Here is a 19,067-nt window from a genome sequence, read left to right as displayed (position 1 = left end):
AAGGAAGAATGTAAATTAAGAGACTTGATTTTCAGAAATACCAATCGAAATAAAGTAAAAACAGGGAGCTGTGTCTAAGTGTAGGACCTGCTTACACAGATTTCCACAGCAAAAAGCTATCATAAATGAATCTGAAACAGTTTTCTCCTCATGAAATAACAGAACCAAGTACTGACAGGAATCCACACACTTGTCACAAACTTCTCTTGGGAAGCTTGCCATAAATGCCTGTGCAATTCTAGGAGCAGGTAAGAGTAAACAGCAAATAAGAACATTCTGCCACTGCTCGATTCCCTTAAATATATCCTGAGCTTTTAAATTTTTTTCCTTATCTGGCACATAACCGAGAATATTCTCCAAATTACCTTTTCACACAATTAGAGTTTTCTGCCAGGGTACATGAAGATTTCTAAAGAACGACAGTGGTGCTGTGTACAGACATCAGGGCTGCAGGAGCACCTTCTTATCACTGCAACAATCTCAGAGTATGCTACGGGGTTTTTTGTGCTGGTGACTTTCATATTGCATCAACCCAAGTGTATAAAAATACTGAACATTACAAAATGTAGTATTAACATCAAAGCAAAACTGCTCTGCTCAGTAAATTTTAGAAGTTCAAAATGGTTATATTTTTTGAAAACATTACTCAATAAGGGAAACCTTAAAAGTTCCTCGATGTTTCAAGTTGGAGTTTTCCCTAGTGTCTCCTGATATGCAATGAATCTTCTCAAATTCATCCTCACATTGTCAAGAACACACAGTTGATCTGTACTACATTGTCCTTTGCCTTCTTTTCGCATCTGTAAAACCAAAAAAAAGTACATGCTTTACTAATGCAGAGGTTTCTCCTATTAGATCAGTTCAAGTTTACTGTAATTCCATATACAGGTCTTCTGCCAGGATATGCTACCCACAGCTTTTGAGAACTCCAAGGTGCTCATGTGCACATGGAGTGCACATGATGTATATAGGCAATTTACTATGATACATTGCTGCCTAAAACTACGTTATTGGTATGATATTTCACTCAAATATCTGAAATACACACTTCTTTTCTGCAGCTTTTTATATGGAAAACCTTGTACATCTAACCACACAACTGAAGCCCCATCAGGTATGTATTTTGTGTGTATAGTGCTTAGCTTTTAGACTACGACAGTCACTCCTCAGGCTTCATCTGATCAAAGAAACAATAGGTGGAAGGTCATTCCCTTAGGTACATCCCAAGGATGTACCTAAAATTAAAGTTTAGAATGCTGGCCTTGTTATTCTTGAAAACACAGAATACATGATCTGTTTTAACTAACCAACAGCAGAACGAAAGCATCCACCTGCAACTACAAGAAGTAAAAAACAAAAGATGTCAATGTAACTTCAGAAGAGACTTCTCTCCCACTAATGTAGCTGCACTCCTCCAGAGACACCTGAAGGATTTTTTTGCAAGTGTTTCAGAACAATGTAGTGATTTGGACATCAATAATACTGACGGTGTAATGCAGAATGTTGCAACAGAGGTGCTGTGCTATCACCTTGACAGTTCCATGAACTTTAAGGTAAGTGTATTTGCTTTCCTCTAAAGTGGAATATCAGAAAATCACAGGCTTTTTGGGTTTTCTTGCCATCTTATGAAGTTATACAATACTGCTTAATTACTTCTTCTAGGAGCCCAAATCTCAAAGCTTTAATGCACATTGTGTGTTGAGACCCTGAGCTGGCTGCACTTGATGCCTACCCTTGTTCTGAACACTGGCTGAAATTCCTTCAGTGTTGGAAGCAACTTGATCTGCACCGCCGCCTTTTCTGCTTCTTTACCATCTGCAAATACATCAAAAAGTGCATCCAAGGCTTCCCCTGCTACCACAAGAGAAGATTCCTTCATAGCAACTTCAAGAAGAAATTTTCCAATCATCTGAAATAAGAGAGAAAAATTGATTTTTTCCAACAAGGGAAAACTGAAAGAAATATCAAAATTCATATAGGTTTGCAATGCAAAGTTTGCTTTTTCACCTTTAGTGTTTCAGCTGTATCTTGTCCTTTTGCCAAGACGCTGCCAGAAATTCCAAGGATGCTCACTACGTTCACTCTAACACTGGCATTGCTGCTGTGAATACCAGCTTCACATAAAGCCAACAGCTGCTCAGGAGTCATACACTGCACAACAAGGGGAAGGGAGGGAAAGAAGGAAGACATTCACACTTTCATGGAAATTTTCCAATGTGACATTTAGCTACTCTGCTTTTCCAGAACACAGGGAAATTTATAAGAGAGAAATAAAGAGCCCTGGATTATGAAAACTACGTGAATTCTGAAAATGTAATTACCAAGAAAACAGTCAAATTCTCCCTTTCAATTTAAGGTGTTTCTTCCAGAACATAACCAACACTGTCATGAAAGTGAAGGAAAAGTTCTAAGCCCAAAGGTATTTTCACAAATTTACCTTGCTCAATAGCTGCTTCCACCCCATTATAACTTACAGCACAAAAGCTCTCATTTTTCAGTTTAAAGCCAGAAAGGACCAGCAGACCATCTAGTATTATGTCTTGTATAACAAAATGCTTCATTCTTGTATTTAGCTCACTAATTCACGTCCAACCAAGATTCTAGAAGGACAACCAGCTTCAACTAGGTGACATTAAGAAATAAAAAATGCGCATTTCTAGGTGCTAATTTACTAAGTATTTGTCATTATACCCATCTCCTAAAGATACTACCTGGATTTTCTTGTTTTGAAATATCTTTCATTTGTTTACATGTTAAGAGATAAACAAAACAGTATTACTGTAAGGTCCATGAAAAACATTAAGAGTTGATGCTATTAAATCTGTTCTGTCAGTGTCTGCACCTGCTACTTTGCACTTCATTTAAATAATTTTGTTTCAAAAACTTTCCAGCCCAATCTCACCCAAATGTGAACCTAGCAGAGCATTTGAGTTTGAAAGCTTTTACCTGGGAGATGTTCTTTGATGCCATTGTTTGTAGGAGAGCCCTCAAAGCACTGGTTACGGCTTCCAGGAATTCAGTGTCTGCAGGGAGTTCTGTCAAAGAATTGAACCCAGAGCCAAAAGTTAAACAGTAAGATGAGGGACACAGGAAGCAAACAAATACAAATGCCTTAATCCCTTAATTGTTCCTCCAGGTACTACCACAACAGGAAAAGCTAGATTTTCAGAGTAGTCTCTGTAGGTTGTAACCATCCATAGTGATTTGTTTGAATTCAGTATTAACTGCATTTGCAGGTTAGACCACAGCTGGTCCTCATTTTCAGGCACATCCCTGGTTGAAACACTTATGTGACCCAAGGTAAGGTACAAACCACTGTCATCAGAACGGCAGCTTGAAAACTGGTATAACATGGAAGCCATACTATAGGAACTGAGAAAACTACAGAAGCTGACTGTGTACTTTACCTCCTTTCTTCTGCCTTCTTAAGCAAGCTTTTTAGACACCCAGAACACTGGACTCTTTCCAATTCATATAAAGAGCATGTTTTCCGGTGGTTTAATAACATTTCAGGAATGTATGACTCAAACACTGCATTACTCTCCTAACTATGAACTCATCAATATCAGCCATCACCTTCAATGAATGTTCTGTGTTTCTTCAGGCTTTTTATTTTCCTTTAATGTGTTTTTGTTTTCTGGACCAGATGCAGAACTTTTCAATTCATGCATATCTTCTCCCTTCTCATGTAAGCAACTAGATCTTTATGCCTCTTTTCCACGCCGTAAACCACAGGATTCCTTCTAACCACATGTTGGTATTTTATCAACTCTATCTGGCAGTATCCATTACATAGCATTTAACCATTAAAAAATGGGCCCAGGCCATTAAATCAATTTTATTAGCACCATCTGTCCTCAGCTTACAACTTCTCCAGCTTGATCTGAGAACTTTCTGACTATTGCAAAGATTAACAGGTAGACTCAAAATCTTGGAAGTTGTCTCTTCAAGCATGAGACAAGTATTTTATGTGAACATCCTTGCGTATGTCTCATATGTATTTTCATTTCTGCATTTTAGTTTTTTGAGAACTGCACTTTCAGTAATAATGTTTTCATAGACTGATCACATGCTTTTAAAGGCATTGAAAAAAAAGTGTGTTCTGCAGGCAGATGCATTTTCAAGCATTAATGCCCATGTCATTCTATACACTACAGCAAAGAACTACAAATGCTGCATCTGTGGCTACAAAGGGAGACATTTGAAGGAAGGGAAGGAAACTGAGCTTCTCGATCTTCTAAGAGACAAGAAATGACAAAGCCACACATATGCTCAACTTCAACAGATCTGTCTTAGGGAAAACGTTTTCTGACAAATTTGAGAATTGGCAGGCTTTTCCAGCCTCTAAGAATATCTCTTCTTTTTTGAAAAGCCATCACCACTTACCTTAAAACAAAAACAGATTATCAGAATAGTCTGCATGAAGCCGAGCCTGTCAGGGACCCAGTTTGGAACCAGCTGGGGGTTTCTTGCCTCTTTTTCTTTTTTTTTTTTTTTTTTTTTAAAATCGCAGTTCAGCTTCTCTCATGTCAGTAACAGAGATCACAGTGTAAATGGTCCAACAGGATTATTGAAATGATGCTGATCTCACGTATAAGATTACAGGAAGTGGCTGGAAATGCTAACTGCTGCATAGACCATCCAATAATAGTGATACTAGCAGATGTATGGGGAAACCTTCACAGTATCTCTATGAAATAATGCACCTTGGAGGAACTATAGTGGATACATTCTAGTGTTTACCAGGATACATCACAGAATCAATGAGGCTGGAAAAAACCTATGAAATCATCGAGTCCAACCTATGACTGAATATCACCTTGTCAACTAGACCACGGCACTCAGTGCCACATCCAGTCTTTCCTTAAGCACTTCCATGGACAGTGACTCCACCACCTCCTCGGGCAGTCCATTCCAATTCTAAATATATTAAATATATATATAGATGATATTCTAAAATAGTATAAAATTTATTACCTTCTCCATTGAAATCAAACCAGAACCAGAACAGGAAGTGGAGCAGCTTTAATATTTAGTCATAAAAACTTCGCACATTTTCTTACTACAAATATCCTTTCAATAAAGCTATGCCATCATAAGCATAAAGCATGTTCTGGAGACAAGGTGGCTGCTCTCTTTCCTACTGTAACAACCATGTACTTTTTTTTTTTTTGCAACAACCATCTTTGACATAATTTCATAAGATTCCTAGAAAAAAATTACGCGAAAGACTGTGCTAGACATCCTCTTTTTAACATTTCTTTAGGCAAGCTAGTCAGCATATTTAAAAAGAAAATGCCCTATCTTCTTCATGGCTTGTGTGATTGATGAAGAACTATTATCCCAAATATGATCAAGCAAACAGTTCTGGTCTCAGCAAGGCAGGATTCATCCACTAAGTGATTTTTTGTGTGGACCCAGATGTAAAGCAGATTCTTGCATTAAGAGCAGACTTGCTCAAGGTGCAGTTTGCATAAACACATCTTATCAGGATATACTGTTTACCAGCACATTTCCAACAGTCAGTATCCTTATACTGAAAGACCAAAGAAATACAGTTAGTAATAAAATGGCATTAGAACTACCTTATATGATCAGCAAAGGGGATCAGCAAGTCCCCTGTACTAAACATCTTACCTGTTTTAGAAAAGATCAACTGTGAGAGATGCTGTGCAAGGGACTGAAGTGCTGAAGCTCCTCCAAGACAATCCACATCTGACACTAACAAAATGCTATGAAGACATGTTAAAGCTCTACACTGCACTGCATTCAGTCTGAAACAAATAAACAAAAAAAGCATTTAGCAAATCTCTTTGAAAACACATACTGAAATATAAAGAAGAATCTTCGATTAATTAAGGCTGTGATCTGGTGTGCAGTTTACAAAAGCATTTTTATCTCTTTATTCAAAATCCTATATCAGATCTGCCAGTATCCAGATCTTGACAGAAACCCAAAGATGGAAAATCCTTCTAAGAGTTCTAAGACAACTGAATATAAATGAAAAATAGTAAGAGAGACAATGAAATTCCTACTTTTTAATTAATGGTTTCCAAGACGGATTGTGCATACAGATGTCTAGAGCAACACTGTTCGGAAAAGCAGTTTTTTCAAGAATCTGAGGAGGGGAAAAAGAAATGTTTAGCAATAAAGCCTTCATTTTTTTATTTTTTGTTATAGTGTGTTTGGAAGGAAGACTGAAATTTTATCTTGATTCAAACAGATACTTCAAACTATGTATTTCAAAGTTTTCCAGGCAGCAAGTGTCTCACCTGCTAAAACCATCAGAATTTTACTCAATCACTCAAATGGTGCAATTATACCCTGAGTTTAGCATAGCATATTTAAGGTATCCAACTCTACTGAACAACAGGTGATTTTCTAGGTTTCTGCTATTCTTTCTTATTTGGCTCTTTCTTCTTACAGATTCCACTACAGAATTTTCAGATAGCTGCAAGTGTAGAAGGCCTTGCCATGAAACTCCTGTTATTAAGTACAAAAAGCCTTCAAAGTTTTCATCTTGCACCTTGATGTCTTGGGTTGGAATTCTACAATGCTGCTGAACCAGCACAGTAACAATTCAAATAACAAACTCCATCTTTACAACCCCAAATAAAAATGAGCAAAACAACTCTGAAACAAAAACACCTAAATTCCTGTCACTGTCAAATACTGTACTTCAGACACTTTGTATAAAACAGGGTAAGAGGAACTTGCACTTCTTCAGTGCTGACTGTTGCCATTCACACGTTACTTCCACCTCATTTAGTTAATATAGAAATCTGGCAGTCGTGCTTCATCAAGGTTTCCTCTCTTTTTGTAGGTAATCTTTTTCATGTCCAAATCAAGGAATAACAACCTTTGTATTTTGGAAAAAAACCCAAACAAATTAAAAGAAACTCCACCAGCTTTCTGAAACACATGGCTCTTCTATTCCAACTTACATGAATTATTTAGGTCAAGAGAGCTCATGCAATGATGCACCATCTCTAGGCCAAAAAGAGTGAAGCTAGACTCATTAAAAAAATATTCCTTTCCTCCACGTGGACTGGGATAATTTCCTTGCCTAACCTGGGATACAAAGCAGGAATTAGGGGAAGACTGTGCCATGTGTTGGAAATAAAATAGAAGACACTACCTTCTTTGGAATGAGGTTGTTCAGAAACGCTGAGTGAACCTCATCAGAGAGGCACAGGGGTGTCATCAGCAGCCCCCCTCCTTCATTGTATGAGTTTTCCATGAACAAGTCACTTTCGTCACTGCTGGACAGTTCTTCCCACTCATCATCAGAGGGATCTGAGAACACAAGACAGACTTGTAAATGTAAAAGCCCTCACGCAATATGTTTCCTACTTCTCAGTTGTACTCGACTCCACCTCTCAGTTTAGGAATCTTTAAGCTCTTGGGCTCTATGAACTCCTCACAAATCAAGTGCCACTAAGCCACAGTCCTAAATATTTTATTAAAAGTGTATTTTATATTCACTCAGGCAACAAGTATTCTCAGGAGACAGGTTCTTCATACACGGGTACTTTAATCTCTGATATTAACAATGGGTCACTTTATCAAAAAGGGTATGGAAGAAACTTCATAGAGATTTACTAAGATTTTAACTTGGATTGCACCATTTCACTTTTTGAGGTAGATTCAAGCATGTGAAAACACTGGTTTAACTTCAACTGACTGCAGTTAGTAAAAAAGTTAAGGCAACTGTTTCCTCTAGCAATACTGAAAAGCCACAGACAGATATCCTTTGCCTGGGCAGTAACTGGGCTGGATGAAGATGTTACTGTCTCCACAGCAACGCCACTTGAAAGGAAACCATGACAGCAAAACAAGCCAAAGCAAGCTAAATAACCTCTGACAGTAATTTCAGGCAACATATTTTAAGTAAGTTAAGCTAGGTTTATAGTCTTAAACCTGAACTAGATTTATACTTACAGATCTGCTAGTACAGTAAGTCATGTAAGGGTAAGCACACATGGCAAGAGGAGTTGAGGTCGTATTACCTACAGGCTACTGTAAAGTGAATAATCTGTCCACAGCTAAAGCCAGTCTTGGCCTAACAAGCACAAGCTCAGTTCATCATTTATATTTAAACTGATATATCTACGTCCACAGGGTTCACACAGATTTATCTAAAGTTGCTTTAAACCTGGTTACATTTTAACTGGTGTTTACCCAAGTCCTAAGTCTACAAATTGGACTGATTCTCCTCTCTAGAAGATGAAAGCTCTGCCTGCGTATATAGGTCAGGACATTTAACTACTCTGACGAAAAAATATCAGATTCGCCCCCAAGTAATTTTGCCTGACAACACAGGTTCTGCTGAGATGTAGTAGGTACTGCAGTAACTACAGTAACAGCCACACCACCTCTGTGGCAAAAGGCAAAGTCACTTAAAATACAGCAAGAAAGATCTAAATTAATGCATTTCACCTGTATTGTGCAGAAATTAAGAATTTATTTGAAGGTCATGGCTATTGTTTATCTGATGCAAAGTAACTCATTGAGCTGCAGCAACTTGACCACACAGGCATCTTCTGTTACTTATGGTAATCTCCAATTAATTCTGCAGCCATAATATGGTGGTGTTAACAGCCTTTGCGTGAGAAAATGGTTGGCTTTTATTCTTTACCAGGCCATGGCAGCAAGAAACATGAAAACAAAGCAGACATCCCCTGAAGTCTCTTGCCTCTTGCAGAAAAGTTCCATGTGAATCTTTTTAAAGCAAACAAAAATCTCCTTTGAAAATTAAATGATAAGGATATGAGCTGACAATGCAACTCAGCAACAACAAAGACAGCAGTGACCAGGGCAGAGCGGGAACTGGGATCTAGAACACTGGCCTGTAACTATGATCAGGTTTCTTGTAATGTTCTGGGAAACATAGAGGCATTTCCAATGGCAATCCCATCTTAACTAGCACTGGTAACCTCTGAACTACAGACTGGACAGCAGTGCTGGAGTCTCCTGGCTCCCTGCCCATGTCCCCATCAAGGGGAGACCACTCTGCTTCTCCCAACGCCGGTCAGTGCTCAGTCAAACACATCTCTTGCCAGCATGGTTATTTCCCTCAGCTCTGTAGCAAGCCAAGTGTTTGTATGAACTCAGTATAATGGCTAAAGCTATTTTAGTCCTCAAATAACTTGAAAATTAAATGAACAGCTGCTTCTGGATTCCTCTTAATTTCTACAGCCTATGTTTCTGTCTGCCCATGAATGGGTAAAGCACTGCAGTGAAATACAACACAATCAACCTTACATTACACTGAGTGAATGGCAGAATATGCAGCTTATCCACAAGAGATTTTCCAATTAAAGGGGAAAGCTTATGAATTACAGCTCATTAGATGAGAAACACAGTAATGAAAGGAGCTTCATACACTAGGTACAGAATTTCCTTGTGCTGTAAGAGAAAAAAAAAATCACCATTGGGAATAACTGGGTATTACTGTGGATTTTATTAGAACCTGAAAGTTTTACTCAGTGATCTCCTAGAAAATCACTTCTGCATCATGATAAAACTGTAACAGTAACAGAAGTTTTCAGGTGTTGGAGGGTTTAGGGGATTAATTTTGTTTGGTTGTTGGCGTTTTTAAATAGAATTTGATAATATCTCATTTGTTTTCCTGAAGATTAGGAGAAAAGCTATCAAACCTGAGTATCAGAGTTCCTAAAAGTTATAGAATATCTATTTCCTACTCCCCTCCAAACAACAGCCTTTCTTCCTCCTCAAAAAAGCTCATAAAGGCAGAACTCTGAAAGCCTAAATCTACATTGTTGCCAGAGTTGCACGCAAAAGCTGTATCTACTCCTAATTTTGCAACATTTCTAGTATCAACACTAAATCAAAGCTACAAGATTTATCTGCTTTTAAAAAAAAATCAATGGCCCCATCCTGCAATAAGATTCACACACATATTGTATCAGAAGAACACTCAGACCACACTCTAACTGAACCAAGATTTTGCTGTAACACTTCAGGAAATATCTCTTTGCCGCAAGTGCTTTTTTGTTTGTAATTAAATGTTGGCACATAGTAGTACCATGCAAAAAAAAAAACCATTTAAGTCTCATAAATAACTTAAATGAAAAAAAACACTTGAAATAGTAATAGAAATTACAATCTAATCTGCCCCCCAGACGAGGATATCAGGGACAATACGACTGTGTGCATTTGCCTTTAAAAGCCAAGATGATTAAATGTGAGCTGTTCAAAAACAAAACACACCACAACGCTTGCAATGAGAGATTCCTACAAACCTTCACTGCAGCACATATTAACAATGATTTCCAGAGCAGTCTGCTGAGCCGTCAGTAAAGCTGTCACTTCTTTCAGTTCCCACTTATCAGACTAAAAAATAAAAACACGAACCAAATTTGATTTTGTAAAACAACATTTAAGTGCAACTTAAATTACCCAAGCTGTCAGCTAAAAATATAGTCCAGTCATTTTCTCTTCTCATTCTACACCAAAACTCGAAAAAATAAAAACCACAAAACCAAGAGGTGTAAGCTACATTTCTGTTGGATGTTCCAGAGCAAATTTTATCTTCAAGAAATGCCACCTGCACTAAAGCTGTAAGAGAAACAGTTACCTAAAGCTCTAACAGAAACATGTATTCCTGTTACCCTTTTCCCATACACAACAGTGCACGCATCTGTAAACCTCTCAGCCACCTCCACTCATGACTGAATGGTTACAAATCCCACTTGCCATAACCAGAAATTAAAATTCCTGCAGTAGCTGCAGGTAGAAGTGTCAGGTAAGCCTATACCTTCCACTGGAGGAAAACCATGGAAATGTACCTTCCTGATGTGCTGTGCAATTTGGTCACATTGGAACAAGTTGTGTTGAAATTTTCCATGCTCATCTTTGAGGTTTTAGCTAAAATAGCCAAGTTGTTTGGGAACCAGTATTAGTAACACTCATAGGTCATTTCCTCTGGCCAGTGCTGAGTCAAGACTAGTCCAACGCTCAGCCAAAAGCACCAAGCCCAACAGCCAGCCAGAAACACTTACTGGAAGTAAATCTGAAACATCATTTTCCCTCCTGAGTTTTCCTTTTGGTATTTCTTCCATGTTATCATCTTCACTCAAAACACAGTTGTCCACCACATCACTCATGTTTTCCTCTGTTTCTGCTTCCACAGCAAGTTTTAACCTGTTTTTTTCAGCTTCATTCATACGAATAATTGTTTCACCAGCGTCTATTGCTAATGATTCTGAGAAAATCTTCAGGATTGCATTAACCATGCTTCCCAGGCTGCCTGGTGGAATGGTATCCTTGATATTCCAAATAGTGCCTAAACATGAGATAACCAAAATATGAAAATTACTAAAGTACTCAATTCTCTGTAATAGCCATACATTTTGTAAGAACACAGCCTGCGCTACTTAAAATAAGCAGTGATTATATTCAGTCTTTGTTCTACAGATTTGTATTTTTTTCTGTTTAGCATTTCATATAGTCATCTGTAATAACTATGTTACGCCCACATCTTAAGCTCAAGTAAATTTCAGCACATAAATAATTACAGAATATTTATGTGGCCTGGCCTTGGTGTTACTTTGTACCTGATAACAAAATCATACGAGAGAACCATTTTCTAAGGATTGTCAATGTTAATTTATTACACTCCAGTATCAAAAATCACCACAGTTAAGCATCTGAGGCAGCAAGAAGAATGCAAGGTAGAGAATATGAGTTAAAAATCTACACCTATTAAGATCAAAACTACTCCTGTACCACTTATTATTGACTTATTTCACTGTTGAAAATCAAAAGAGCAGCTAAAATGCTTTATCACCCTGATCAGGGACTGAATTTAGAGTCAAGCATTTAAGACAGTTTCAAAACCAGTTGTAAATATCTGTTTGCAGTTCCAAAAGGCAGATATAACCTCATGAACCATCTGCATAGGCTCTGACAATCAGATGTCCAGACTTCAGCAGAGAGGACTAAGCTCTCTGTCCTTCCCACCCCCCCTTACCTGCCGTGCTCCCCATCCCAGAGCAGTGAACACCCTCGAGCCCCGTACCTGCTATCAGTGTTCTCAGAAGGACATGCTTCATTGTGCTCTCTGGACACAACAGCACTGTTTCCAATACTTGTTGTGCAGAAGCATTAAATGAAGAAAGGAGGTCTGGATTATCTTCTGTCACTGCCTGCAAGCAGTTTGCTACACCAAACAATAAGAACAAACATAATTAATAAACCCAACAGTAGCTTTCACTCTCCTACTGAAAAAGCATTTTTACTGCAAGCTGGAGTAATGAAACACTGACAGGAAAAAAAAAAATTTCATGCAGCATCACGTTGTAATGGTACAACACTGTCTCTCACAATCTGTGTTTTAGATTAAAAGACACTCTATGGCAAACCCGTACACAAAACAGATGAGGACAATAACACATCAGACATGGAACCGGCTGTATTAATTTCAGCTACTCAAAAATAGATTTCTCCTTTGTATACTGAGTAGTGACAACATAAAAATGTTGGGATCACACACACCTGTATGACCATTCTAAGACTACAACAACAAACTACTAATAAAAACACACTGAAAGTGACAGGAGTTGTTTGGGTTTTTTCAGATGGACTATGTCCTTTGCTCAACAAATTAAACCCTCCATTACCAAAACCTGCAAACAAAACTAAAAACACAGCCCCCCTCTAGAGCCTTCTTTCCACAAAATTTTTCCTCCCATGTAACCACCAATAAGTCATTCTCCTTCGGACTGAAAACAAGCACAACAGATACAAACTTCTGAATTATGTGCTGTTCAAAAACGAATTTGAAATCTTATATTCAGTGCAAAGCTCAGCAATGCTAAGGCAGGTGCATTATGCAATGCCTGTAACATCAATGTTACATTTATATAGTAAAGAAAAAAAATATCTTTAAGTCCTTATCTTCTCTTTTTACCACTTACCTACTGAAATAGCCAGATCCACATTTGTGGAAAATTTCTTCATGTAATGTAACACAGCCTCCAGACACCCTTCTTTATTGAATATGTACACAGCAGTATTGTTGCATTCACTATTGTATGAAAAAGATTAATTAAAACACTTTTCCCAGGAAAAAAAAAATACTGTAAAAACATTTTAAGTACCCCATACTCACTATTACTCACAGTTGTAAAAACTATGTAAGAATTATGCATTAGTCAAAGAGCTATTCTTCACTACTGAGGTTATGATCAACTCTATATAAATATGCTGAAAGAGAAACTGCAAAATCCTGGACACAGTTGGCTTCTGCCAGCTGCTTCCTCACACCCAGTGTTTGGGAGTTTATTTGGGAGCCTAAATACAGATGTGGACAGGTCCAGCCAGAGAGTGAAAGGCAGCTGCAGGCTACAAGCCAGCCCAAGGCTTTCTACAGTCATAGAAAACTTCACCCACAAACCCAGTGACTAGAGCTGCTGCCTCTTGCATCAATATTTATTCACTCCATAAAATGACTGCTCTTATCATTCAGACATGCATTTACTTTAATTACCTAACAGTGGGATCTGTTTCTTCAAGTTTTCCACTGCTATTCCCTTTTTTAAACTAATATATTGATACAAGACTAATTCAAACTAAAAAAGCATGGGAGCTAACCAGCTACAAGGATCTTCAAGTATTTACTTTTGGAAATATTATGTCTCAGCACCAATGCCAGCCCCAACTTTATCAGTACCAAACTTAGCAATGAAGTCAGTAGTTCATTGCCACAAAGTTCAAAATACAGAGGCAATTTATGTCACACTTAATGATTATAGTTCCTTTTCCAAAGCAGTGACTACAAAAGCCAAAAAAAAAAAAAAAATGAACACAACATTGTTGAGTCAGAGTCACAAAGGGTCATGTATTCTGTGCAAGGTGCTGAGCAAGCAGCTTCTCTACTGTTCTAGACTCCAATCCCTAAAAAAAAAAAAAATCCCAATTTAGAAATGTCCTAGTTAGGACAGCTGAGATCAGTTCATCATGGTATGGGTGTAACCCAAAACTGTGTATTCTATAGCCTTCCAGGCCATTTCCCAGAAACTATTGTCAAATGACTATTCGCACCCTCTGCCCATAGAGCCTGACTCCTCAGGCTATAAACTAGGTGTTAAGAGGCCTGTGAGACAGGAGGATGCTCTTGTCCTCACACCCTTTGTGGAACTCCCCGCCCTGAGGTAAGCACTGAGCATTGCTGCCTGAACTGGAGGAGATATAATCTTGGAGTTTTGGAACATTTTTCAACCCCTCGTGGGATCCAGAGGAAGGCTGCAGCTCATCGCTCTCAACCAGACTTAGACCATCACTGGACTGCAATCACCACTTTTGACCAGACTGCAACAGCTCTCCCACCAGCAGGTTCTTCCCCTCTCCCTTTACTTTGGACTCAAGGAACACCACTTTGTTCATGCCCCAGGGTACTGGGTTATACATTTGGGTTTTGTGGGTTAAGACCAATTGTTTGTTTGTATGATTGTACTTACTGTATTATTGTAATAAATTGTTATTCTGACTTATAATCTCTCCTTTGAGTTGAGTTCATTTCCCCTGCTGGTTAACTCTTAAACCAGCACAAAATAAGGCCTCAAGCCAGCAGCCATATCACACAGGCACAGAGGCAACTCCACTGAAACACTGTACAACACTAAAGAAAATCCTGTATGCACCAAGGTGTATAACGATGTGGAGCTGCTAAAACATGAAGAGAAACAACACAAAATTCAAGAAAAACTTTCAGAATAAGTTTGTATCACTTCAATGTTCATAGTCATTTCTGTATTAAGTGTTGCCATTTCTCTTCCTTCACCTGGTGTTTCCAATGTAAACTATTAATTGAACAATTCACATTATTTCTCACATAATTAAGTAGATTTGTATCAGTGTCTCAGTAACTAAGGGATAGTTGGTCCAAATATTTAATATTAGCTTTTGGGATGACCTGTAGAGGGAGGAAGTAGTATAAGAAGTCCTCATATTCCCAGAGCACCGGAGTCCACTGATCAGAATTTAATTTTCTCCATCTCTCATCACACAGTAAGGATCTACAGGAACTGCATGCAAGACACCACAACCCAAACTGCATCTCAGACTGTGACAGAACATGTCCAGAAAACAAAATCAGAACTCAGGGTGAACAACCAACAGAAAAAAAATTTGCCACTCTCCTAACACTAATGACCAACTTAATGGACCTTCAGAATCCTTAATTTAAAAAAGTAATTCATGGCAGAAGATAAACCTGTATTTCAGATCAGATTAGGGCTCACCATTACTAAAGGAAGGCACACGTAGGAGCAACACAATCAGAAATCAGAATCAGCAACTGGATACATCTTCCCATGCCAGGACAGTAATTTCTTTTCTGCCTCAATCACCAGGCTGCTTTTCAGGAATAATTTAATTTAGCTCTTTTAAAAGCCCTGGATTTAAACAGCACTTACCATATATTCCACAGCAAATTAATAGCTTCATTGGCTATGTCTTCAACATAATTTTTGTTTGTCTCTCTGCATTTCTTTGGAGAGAGTTGGTTAGCATCTAGCTCAGTGCTACACTGCAACGAAACAAGAGAACCAGGGTTGGGAAACAAGCCACAGTGTTTATTACCAGAAAACCTGATTAGTTTCCTATTCTCTAAGAAAATTTACCTACAATGGAATTGAATCGCTGGTAACTTTTCTCTTGTAGAAAGACTCTTATACTACTCGCTTTGCATTCAGTAGTTTTTAGAAGCATTTTTTAATTAAAAAAAACCAACTTGACAGTTTTAGAACCCTAAGTGCTGTTTCTTGCTAATAGTCTGTATGAAACTGTCAATAGCTCTTTCTAATCACAAAGATTAATTCAGCTAATATCTTGCTATGCTTTACAATAATGCTATTACTCAATTTAAAATGGGGAAGAAACATACAGAAAACGATGGTATTGCTCAAGGCTGCTCATACAAAGACAGCAGGTGACAGAATTCAATGCAATTTCCAAACTGCACTGCAACACCTGGACCAAACAAAGAACAGGTATTCAGTACAAGTTATCCTACAGTACCCAGCTGTAAACCCAAGCTTTCATTTACATGGAATTGCTCACCAAAAAAATCTCACTAGAATAATGTTGCAACATAAATGTTGGACCTGGATTTTGACTGACACAATAAATTGGTCTTGACTGAAGCTCCAGACCCAAAATCTCCAGACCTTTCATGCAAAAATCATCCCAGGGTGCAAGCCTCACCAAAGACCAAATTTCACACTCACACAGTGGTGTGAAATCTCTGGAATAATTTTTGTACCATTAAATCTATTGAAAATCCTTTTAAAAGATCTTTCAAATATCTTAATAATAGCTAAAAAAATTGAACTATTTTTGTAAGTGGGATAATTCAATGGATAGATGAGTTTTAAAATCAGAATAAACACACCTCTTTCAGAAGTGCAACAAGGGGTGTCATAATGTCACTTGTCACCATGTCATCACAGACTTCAAATCCTCCACAAGCACTTAGATTTCTGGGGAAAACAAAAAAATGCTTTGGATCAGATACAATACTTTCCAGGAATGTTTAAAAAACCCCATGTATTCTATATTCTCATCTAAAGATTGTGGTACTTTTTGTTTTAAAATCAATTTGCTCAATCAGTAACTTTAGTCTTCTATCTCCCTAACACAAAAGAATAACTTTGGTGGTAGGAAAAGAATATTTTCACTTACTTGTCAAGTGTAACAAGAAGGCTTATGGGTACTAAAACATCAAGACACAAAATGCCATATGAACTGCATTCAAGTTCTCTATATTTCTTCATAAAGCCATATATTTCCAGCATAAAGCCTGCTGCTGACATTAGAGTCTCATGGAGCAAGAAAAGCCCCTCTCTTGCAGACTTCAGCTGATGTGGGTGTACCTACTGAGGTTGGAGTTAAAGCAAGACAGGCTGGCATTCAAGTTCATGGCTGTCAACAACAAAACCCTACTGTTTTCTCTCCTGTTCCAGGATTACCCCATTCCAACTGCTTACCGGAGAGCACCTGCAGCTGTTTCCCGAACAGCTAAGCTGTGATCCATCAGCAACGGCCCCAAACACCGCACAACGTCCCTCTGCAGGAAGGCTGGGATGACGTGCTTCTGCTGCAACAGCTTGGAAATACTGGCACAGGCATACTCTCTCACTTCAGCACTGGGATGCTGCAGCTGGGGAGACACAAACAGGGCAGATCGGGTTGTGGGAAAAGGTAGTTGGAAGTTTTACTGATCCTGAATGGAAGCAAGAGCTTTTAACTTCCATGAACCTTTACAAATCTTTGCCTGGGTTGTGTGTGTTAACTATATGACTAGATAAATACTATTCTGGGTGTTTAACAAGAGAGCCACAGTCCAGACACAGATTTGACACTAGCTGGCACTGGTGAGACCCCATATCTACATTCAGTTACCATGTATTTAAAAGAAAAAAGGACAAATGGGGGCAATACAAAACACATGCTACCATAAAGAAAAACAGAAGAATCAAAAAATAATAATAAAAAAATATAGCCTTTAGATTAAAAGTATCTGCTTAACAACAAGAAGCAAGTGTTCTCTACATCCATAAGATGATGCTGACTTGTGCTGTAACAGGGTTTTAGGTGAGATATAAGAATTGCAGATCATAAAAATAATAGAACAGCAGAAGTGTATATCCTGGAAGGTGACAGAGTTTGTTGAAAATCTAACAGAAAATGTAAACATCTGATGAAGAGCAGAGCAGAAGAGTGGTACATCACATCCTACCTCACTGACACTGACAGAATCCCTCAGCTCATCCTCATCTGAGCCTTTATATACTTTCTCTCAATTTTAAGACTAAACAGGTCAGTCGAGAAGAGTAACCAAGCAGTGATTTGTTCAGTGAGTTCAGTTCCATAAAGTGAACAATGGGGATTCAATCACTCGAGGGGAAAACAGATTTTTGCTTCTGGTTCTAAAGTCACGTGTGCAGGAGGAGGTTTCCATCCCTTTTCATCTGCAATGCTTAACTCAGAACCAGGACTGTGGCCTAAAAGTGGCCAAACCCAGTCTTTTTTCCGCATTTTCCATCAGTTATCCCTCACGTATGGCTCACGAACTCATCGCTCTGGCCACCTGTAGAACTCTCCAGCCGCGCCGGGGGGGTGGGGGGGGCGAACAAACCCAAGCACCGCAGGAGCCGCCTCCCAGCCCCTCCTGGGCCGAGGGGCGCGGCGCTGCCTCCCGCCCGCCGCAGAAGGCGAGACCGGGGCGCGGGTCCCGGCGCTGCCGGTGCCGCCCCGCCGAGCCGCGGGCGCAGCCGTGACGCCGGGAGAGCGACGGGCGGCGGGAGAGAGGGGCGGCGGCCCCGCCGGGCTGTTCGGCTTCTCCCCGCCGGGGGGGCGGCTCCGCGCCCGGCCCCGCGCCCGACACCGCCGGGGGCGAGCCCAGACCTCTCCCCCCACACCCGCTGCCCCGAGAGAGGGTCGCGCCCCGCCCGCACCTTGTCCAGCAGCTCCGCCGCCGGCTCCTCCTCGGGGCCGGGCTCGCCTCGCTGGTGCTGCCCGGTGCCGGCGGGGCCGAGAGCCGGCCGGCGGAACCGCCGCGCTCGGCTCTTGCCCATGGCTGCGCTCGGCGCCGGCGCGCCCACGTGTGCGGCCCCGCGCAGGCGCTGCCCCCGCCCCGCGCCCCTCCCGCAGCCGGCGGGGCCTCACGGGCACGGCCCCGCACAGCCCGCACCCCGAACCGGCACCGGCCTCACGGGCACGGCCCCGCACATCCCGCACCCCGAACCGGCACCGGCCTCACGGGCACGGCCCCGCACATCCCGCACCCCGAACCGGCACCGGCCTCACGGGCACGGCCCAGCACAGCCCGCACCCCGAACCGGCACCGGCCTCACGGGCACGGCCCCGCACAGCCCGCACCGAACCGGCACCGGCAGCGTCCCGCTCCTGCCCGGGGATGCTCTGCATATTTCCCCAGGTCAACAACTCGGTAAACGTCACATGAAACAGTTTCCTCCAAGAGCACTTACAGAGGCAGGATTGACCTGTAGGGTGGAAACCTGGCAGGGGGTTTCTCTCTG

At 40.3% G+C, this 19,067-nt stretch overlaps 1 protein-coding gene across 2 annotated transcripts; it reads right to left on the bottom strand.

Moving 5' to 3' along the window:
- Nucleotides 1–605: 605 nt before the first annotated feature.
- Nucleotides 606–18,603, bottom strand: HEATR3 (HEAT repeat containing 3). Of its 2 annotated transcripts, XM_027732530.2 has the most exons (15): nucleotides 18,483–18,603; nucleotides 17,013–17,185; nucleotides 16,418–16,505; nucleotides 15,441–15,553; nucleotides 12,942–13,051; nucleotides 12,044–12,184; nucleotides 11,025–11,308; nucleotides 10,266–10,356; nucleotides 7,139–7,296; nucleotides 6,036–6,118; nucleotides 5,638–5,774; nucleotides 2,947–3,035; nucleotides 2,008–2,151; nucleotides 1,733–1,909; nucleotides 606–800 (listed from the first exon to the last, which is right to left on the bottom strand). In XM_027732530.2, the coding sequence occupies exons 1-15, from the start codon at nucleotides 18,600–18,602 to the stop codon at nucleotides 681–683; spliced, it is 2,028 nt and encodes a 675-aa protein (XP_027588331.1). In that variant the 5' UTR covers nucleotide 18,603; the 3' UTR covers nucleotides 606–680. The 2 variants fall into 2 exon arrangements, with proteins under 2 accessions (XP_027588331.1, XP_027588349.1); XM_027732548.2 differs by lacking the exons at nucleotides 16,418–16,505; nucleotides 17,013–17,185; nucleotides 18,483–18,603 and adding an exon at nucleotides 15,911–16,392.
- Between the last annotated feature and the right edge of the window lie 464 nt (nucleotides 18,604–19,067).

Source organism: Pipra filicauda, unplaced genomic scaffold (genome assembly GCF_003945595.2).
Source record: "Pipra filicauda isolate LSUMZ 115617 unplaced genomic scaffold, ASM394559v2 scaffold46_size3722508_pilon, whole genome shotgun sequence".
Classification (NCBI taxonomy): Eukaryota; Metazoa; Chordata; class Aves; order Passeriformes; family Pipridae; genus Pipra; species Pipra filicauda.
Note: the sequence above shows the minus strand (reverse complement) of the source record. Positions and strands in the feature narration are given on the sequence as shown.